This window comes from Daphnia magna, linkage group LG2 (assembly GCF_020631705.1).
Source record: "Daphnia magna isolate NIES linkage group LG2, ASM2063170v1.1, whole genome shotgun sequence".
Classification (NCBI taxonomy): Eukaryota; Metazoa; Arthropoda; class Branchiopoda; order Diplostraca; family Daphniidae; genus Daphnia; species Daphnia magna.
In genome coordinates, this window is record NC_059183.1 from 6,856,919 (window position 1) to 6,863,858 (window position 6,940).

The 6,940-nt window shown below is 38.2% G+C and overlaps 2 protein-coding genes and 2 pseudogenes across 3 annotated transcripts; 3 read left to right on the forward strand and 1 right to left on the reverse strand.

Moving 5' to 3' along the window:
- Positions 1-327: 327 nt before the first annotated feature.
- LOC123469797 lies at positions 328-3,507 on the reverse strand (annotated as a pseudogene).
- An 86-nt stretch (positions 3,508-3,593) lies between these two features.
- On the forward strand, positions 3,594-4,203 carry LOC123469864. The gene is made up of 2 exons (XM_045169208.1): positions 3,594-3,975; positions 4,037-4,203. Exons 1-2 carry the CDS (start codon positions 3,648-3,650, stop codon positions 4,201-4,203), a joined length of 495 nt encoding a protein of 164 aa, XP_045025143.1. The 5' UTR covers positions 3,594-3,647.
- On the forward strand, positions 4,199-5,316 carry LOC123469799. Of its 2 annotated transcripts, XM_045169119.1 has the most exons (3): positions 4,199-4,541; positions 4,581-4,632; positions 4,710-5,316. In XM_045169119.1, exons 1-3 carry the CDS (start codon positions 4,450-4,452, stop codon positions 5,301-5,303), a joined length of 738 nt encoding a protein of 245 aa, XP_045025054.1. In that variant the 5' UTR covers positions 4,199-4,449; the 3' UTR covers positions 5,304-5,316. The 2 variants fall into 2 exon arrangements, with proteins under 2 accessions (XP_045025054.1, XP_045025053.1); XM_045169118.1 differs by having other exon boundaries at positions 4,199-4,632.
- An 83-nt stretch (positions 5,317-5,399) lies between these two features.
- On the forward strand, positions 5,400-6,552 carry LOC123469798 (annotated as a pseudogene).
- The last annotated feature ends 388 nt before the right edge of the window (positions 6,553-6,940 follow it).

Genomic DNA, 6,940 nt, shown 5'->3' on the forward strand with positions numbered 1-6,940 from the left:
TGCGTGCGGAAAACGGTTTAAAACTAGTATTTATAACCGTTTTAGAACCCACCTTCCATATAATACTGAGAGGTAGTACAGTGAGCAAAAAGGTGAAGAAAATCGGTATTTTACTGGTGGTAACTACGATTTATAAACCAACCTTCCGTAAGAAAAAAAGAGGTAACACAGCGAGCAATAAGGTGAGAAAAACCGGTAATTTTCTGGTAGTAACTACGACTTATGAACTAGAATTTAAAAATGGTTCCAGGTACCCTACTTTTTAAAACTACTGAGCTTCCCTTCTTTTTTCAGATAGTTTACTATTAAGTTAAAAAGACGAAAATGGAATTGAGAAACCATCAGCGTTTATTGCGTTTTGTCTTTGCATATGAAACAACCTTAAATAAAACCAAAGTACGAGTAACTGCGAAAGGCAATAAATTATAAAATGACAATTTTCTGACTTTAGAACGACATTGGCAAAGAATAAACGTCAATTCAATAGGTTTGAAACGGTGTTGAATCTTCAATTACAAAGATCTGGTGCTCGAGCAAAAGCAGGCGGAGGTCTAAAATTAACAACTTCTTTTTCTAGAATAGTCATGTAGTTGTAGAGAATAACCGCGTCACTGTCATCATTTGCATTTGGAAGCTGAGGAGCATCTGCTGACGCATCCGTCTCCAAGGCACCTGGCACATTATTCTTCTTCCTGTAGTTTTTGGCATTGTATTTCCGGCAGTTTTTAATCATTTCAATTAGCCTCCGATGATCAACATTTGCAGTGTTCCGCGAAAGATTAAAAATGTCGAGAGCAACTAAAATAGAAAAAAAATAGAAGGAAATAAGGGCTGTATGTAAGCGCAAACAAAAGATGCTTACCTCCTATAACTGAAAGCATATTCATCAGACCAGAGAGTCCGGGCCTTAAGTCATTGACCCGACCAACACTACGCCACTGCATTTTCTGACTAGTTTCGTCACATAAAAACAAACGATACGCCTGGTTTACAAAAGCGCCTATTGATTTGGACGCCTTATATCGCTCAGATATGAAGAAAACCTGTGGAGAACATAAGATAAAAAATTAATTTTGAAATTTAAAAGAAAATGAACAGCTTCTAACCATGCTTATTGCAATTGTTTTGTCCGAGAGAGCTGTGTTGGTAGCAATGAGTTTTTCTACTGTATCGCAAGAAACAATTCCGAAGTTGGACTCCACGATCCATCTATGGTAGTTGGCGTGCTTGGTAGCTTTTAAGGGCAAATCATTTTTGAAAGACTCCTCCATTCTTTTAGAAACGGAATCTAACTTTTCGATTACTGTACTTCCAAGCCCATCGAGCTTCTTTTCTACTTGCTCAATGGCTCTCATCAATGTCTGAACGTCGAATGATGAAAATGCCTGAGATGACTGATAGCCATTCAATTGCAGGAGATCGCCACCTGTGCGAAAAGGTTTCAATAATATAAAAACACTTGAGAGAAGCACGAAAATGAGGTTCAATTACCGTTTGCCCATGACAATGGAGTGTCATTATTTCTGTTCAAGCTACGTGTGTAAACAGCATCCAACCTCGTGAACTCATCACAAGTAGGAAAAGATGGAGGACTTTCCAACTCTTTGTCATGATGGCCAACACCTAGCAACAACAAAATAGTCAATGGAATACGAAGTAGTAAAGTGACGAAAATAAAATTTACCAATATTCGTTGAACGTGTTATAACGTCGTTGTTTTGAGTGCCATTCAAATATGCCCCATGTCCACGAGTTTGTGTTTGTGAAATGGACGGCAAAGCGTTGGAACCCTGAATATCAATATTATTCCGATTCTGCTCTTCTTCATCTTGTACGTGGCCTGTTTGCAAATTGAGACGACATATAAACATGAACATCATATATACATTCAATTAAATGAAAAAAATAATCACTTGTAGACGGTAAAGGTGCTCCATTGTTGACCATTCCACTTGCTTTGTTAATAGCTCCACATAATGCTGCTTCAGTTCTTGTGCCAACATCATGCGGTTGTGGACTAGGAATAACGGACGGACGAAGAATATTGCTGCCGTCACCACTGCTACCATGGGGCGCCGGTACAGCTGCATTCGAAACTGGCATGGATGAGTTGTTCAATGAAACCAACTCAGAGTTGGTGGTGATGTTGCCCACACAAGCTCCAACATTTAAGTTCGTTGGGAAATTTTCGAAATCAAACGGGGTGTTCGACTGACAAGATCTTAAGCTTTGAGTCCTGATGGCAACAGCTGGATTGAGGTTGGAGTTGGACGATGGTGTCTCTATTAGAGAATTATTATTCGTTCTTCTTTCCTTGCCTTTTCCGGAAACCTTCTCTTCCAATGGACGCTTTTGAGCTGCCTTCCTTAATCCTCTGCCCAAAATACGATCACTGTCGGAAATAAAAGCGTCTGACAGTATGGGTTGACCATTAGCTGCAGCTTTGGCGGCCTTTATTGCTTTCGTAAATTTAACTGCATAAATAAACATTACGGTACAAACAGGTGTGTAGAAACAAATACATTAATTAACTTACCAACCTTGGTTTGGTTTAAAATGGCATGAATATCATATTCCATCCACGACTCGAATGGTATTTGGAATCTTCTGAATGTCTTCTCCCCAGTCAATCGGACTTTTACCCCCAACTGTGAATCTGGGTTGAGGATAAAGTAGATATTCCATGTTGCTCGAAATCCATCCAGTTGGGATAATACTCTGCACTTGTCGCTGTATGCGGTCTTCCCACATTCCAGTGTGGTAACAATGAAAACTTCACTTCACTCGATGAGTTACCTCCAAGTGGATGACTACCAACTTCAGGCAAAATTTCATTGTACGTTCCCTTCCAGAATTGCTGAATTCTTCCAACCTGAGATAGAAATCATTAGTTACAGTAAAGTGAACAAAAGTATTATCTTTCTAAAATTTCAAAGAAAAAGACCTGAAATGTTTCTTCGGCAGATGAAAACGAATCATCTTGTGGTTCATCACTGTCACCAGAGGATGCCATCTTCAATATAAAACGCTATATTATCCTGAAAAGAACCATTAAGAAGTTAATTAACTGATTAGTTCTGCAATCACGTGTGAAACATGTGATTACCACGTGAGAAATTCACAAAAATCGAATGACGGAAAAAGTAAAAATCAAACATGAAATATGTCATCTCACAATCAATTTATATTTTGAAACGTGAAGTTTAAAGCACAAATCACATATTTCGGTGAAATTTTACCTGAAAAATCGTCGAATTAGGTACTTAGAAAAATCACGAAATTTGAAATCGAAAGCAGGCTTAGGAACACACAAGTTTGCCACTACGTCACAAAATGGAGTTTCTGCACGCCACCGTTACTGAGAGATCTGGCATCTTCTTTATTATTTAAATCGGATATGAAATCCATTAAGTCTTGATGAATAAATTTTTAATAAATTACTGCATTTTAGTTCGATATAAGAATAGGAAATATGAATTGAAACAGATAAATCCAATCAGTTGGTCAAACGTAAGTGGCAACAATGATCCCTAGGAATGTAGCAGACGCTTTTCATTTTGTGGAGCGCATGACAGTCACGTTTTTCTTCTTCCTATTCTGTGCTAAGTTAGGTTTTTTGCAGTTTTGAACTAGAATAGTTGTGTCAAATGTCCGAGTTGTTACCGTTCAGTGATGTTCAAACTAATCAAATACTGTTGATTGCTGGATACTTTAAACGTGAGCCCAAGAAGAAGGCTGGTAACGTAACAGCGGAATATTCAAGAATCTTACAAAGAAAAGCACGAAAGTACATCGACGAGTGGCTTATGAAAGGTGTCCCACCAGTTACGTTTGATAAATTAGCAAGATCAGCACCATGGATTTTTGAAAAGTTTGAGTTGACGAAGTCTGTAGTTCAAGAAAACATATCCACCCAGCCATGTCAATCGACATCAAAGCCAACACCTGTTCCAGGAAACACAACTACACTTAATGGTAACCCAATCTAGTACCGTTTCCTTACATTATTTATTATTAACAACATATACTTCATTAGGCTACCATACATCGCAGGATACTTATGGACAAGAAGGTGGAACGTCACACATTGCTGAACTGTTGTTTAGTGAAGATGATGATGATGATGGAGATGATACGTCACATGAATTTGAAGGAATGCCAGCTAATTTTTTATGTGGTGGAGAGTATTTGGAAAAACACTGACTCTCAAGAAAATTTTACAGCATTTTGCAGTGTCAACGAATCAAAAGAAAAGTCATATGACATACTTGTTGAAACTGTTGATTGAATATCAGCCTCTTCCAGCCTACGACTCATTGCCAGCTACAGGCCAGCAGTTACTTTATATAGATGGGAGAGATGTAGTGAATCAAAGAAGCGCACAAACCTTGACATCGTCACAAACACCTAGCTCTACTGAACAACCGACGAGAAAAAAAGAGAAAACCGATGCCTTTACCCCCTGTTATAAATTTGGACGACGAGGGCAACTGCCTATACGTGCACTTTGGGCTAGAAAACGCATTATGTGGTGATTCTGTTGGCATCTATTTTAAACACGCGGATATCCTCCAGTATGCTGGCATCTATAGGACAAATCCTGAAGCTTTGCCCTTTTGTTTAAGAAACAAGGTAATTTTTGTTTTTATTTGATGAAACAGTTGGCAAAAAGTCGTTTATTTCTGATCTCCTTTATTTCGTTTTCCTAGATTTACAAGATGGATAAGAAAGTTGAAGTGGAGCAGGCCAAAGCATTTCTTCAAGGTCGTCGCTTGGATGACACGGACAACGCAGTTTTGATCTCTCGTCATGTGACACACTTTGAGGTGGATTTAAGTGCGGATGGAGTTCAGTTTTTCGACAATTCAGAACAGTCTGAATGCATCCCTATCTGTATGATAGTCCATTCAGTGAGTGAGTCTACTGATCTATCCAAGTGCAAGCGTATTTTACTTAAAGTGCGAAAACCTGTTATTATTGGCGTTGCTCATTGCAAAACAAAACCAGACGTGAAGAAATTCCTTGCCCCTTTGATTCAAGAATTAGTGCGACTTGATCCGACGAATCTGGATGACCAAGTTACTGCTGGTCGACAATTTACAGTGTCAATTCGGTGCATCATAGCCGATTGGCCTATGCGATCGTATCTTAAACGAATAAAGGGACATTCAGGATATTGGTCCTGCGAACGCTGTATTCAGGAAGGTGTACGATGCATTCATCATCCCACAGTGCCACTGAAATCAGGAGAAGAGCCGAAAACTAGTATTCAATTTTTGGAACTGAACGCCCCCAAGAACTGATGAGGATTTTTGTCATATTGTGAAAGCGATGAAAGTAGAGATAACCACATAACTAATGTTAACGATATAAGTCCATTTGTTGAATTGAATGTTCCAATGGTTACTGCATTCCCCATTGAACCGATGCATACAATGTATGCATGTTGTTTTGGCAGATTACTAAAGGGAATAGTATCAGTTCAAAAGGAGGGTAAAATAAGCAAAAATCTTTTGTCTTTAATAGATTCGAGACTGCGACTTTTCAAAAGTGCAAGCCATTTGAGTTTGACAGATACCTTCGATCACTTAAAAATTGCGTAAACAAGTATAAGCATCATGAATTAAGAGATTTGTTGATGTACTTTCTTTTTCCAGTATTTAGTGGCATTTTGAGTGAAAAACAATTTAACAACTTAATGTTGCTTCAATATGCGATGCTCTTAATGGGAGGTTTTAGCCCAAACCCGGTACCAAAGAGGATGCCTTGCGAGCATCGTGTGTTTTGAAATTTTTGTTCAGCAACTTATCGATTTTGGCTATCCAATCAGGCCGACTCACACGCAGTTATTCATCTTCCGGAAGACGTTATTCATTTTGATTGTGGAATTGAATCTTTGAGTGCTTTCCCTTACGAAAATTTCTACAGATTCTTTAGAAACATTCTTTCTTCGGGAAATAAACCTTTAGAGCAGATAAGAAACAGATTAGTAGAAAGATCGAAGTATCTTTGCCCACTTCTTCGGATGGGATGATCATTAATTCATCACAACAGCTTTTGTTGGGAAAAGAGCAAGAAATGAATTCTAGTAACAAGGTCGTTTTAAGTTTCAAAATGGAAAAGGGCCCGATAAGGAGAAAAAATCACGTTCCGCGATTTCGTTTTATCAAACAAATTCCTAACAATGTTGCTCTAATGAAAACGGAAATGTAGTCGTCTGTTCTGATATCATCGAAAATCCCCCGAAAGTAAAGTGTTGCTCATCATTGGTTCCAAATTTTCCTTAAAAGAAGATGCGTTCCATTATCCTTATCCTCATCTACCTATGGAACTCATATTGTTTCTAAACTTGAAAATAGAATAGGTGAATGGAATTTAAATTGCTTACAGGGGAAAATGTACGCATTGCCGCATAAATTAAGTGATTATAATGATTTGCCAGACATTAGAACAAGCACTTGTAAGTGGTTTGTAACTCCTATTCGTCACACACTGCCTATGTAAATTTTCTCCTGTCAAATAATACATAAGTTCTACTGTTTCTTACAACTCCAGGCGATTTATGTTTACATTCTTTTAAAAATCAAGCAGCATTTTTAAATTTTAAAGCAAGATTCTGATCATATGAATCTGCTGAGCACGTTGAGGAGCATTCTCATGAGTTGTATCTCATTTTTACAGGGATGGGTCTCATAACAAAAAAGGACGGTGGAAAGAACCAGTTAAAAACTGAGTAAAACACGGTGAATAAAACCCGTTTCTCAAAATGATAGTGAAGGGGAAAAATACCCTTTTTTAACGGAAAAGTGAAGGTTCTTAAACAGTGGAAATCACTGAAACTGAAAATTTACCACGTTTAAGTACTAGGGATCAGCGTCATTTTCAGAAACGAATTTTGGGAGAGCACTACTGGAGCCATCTTCCTCGTCATCCTCATCAG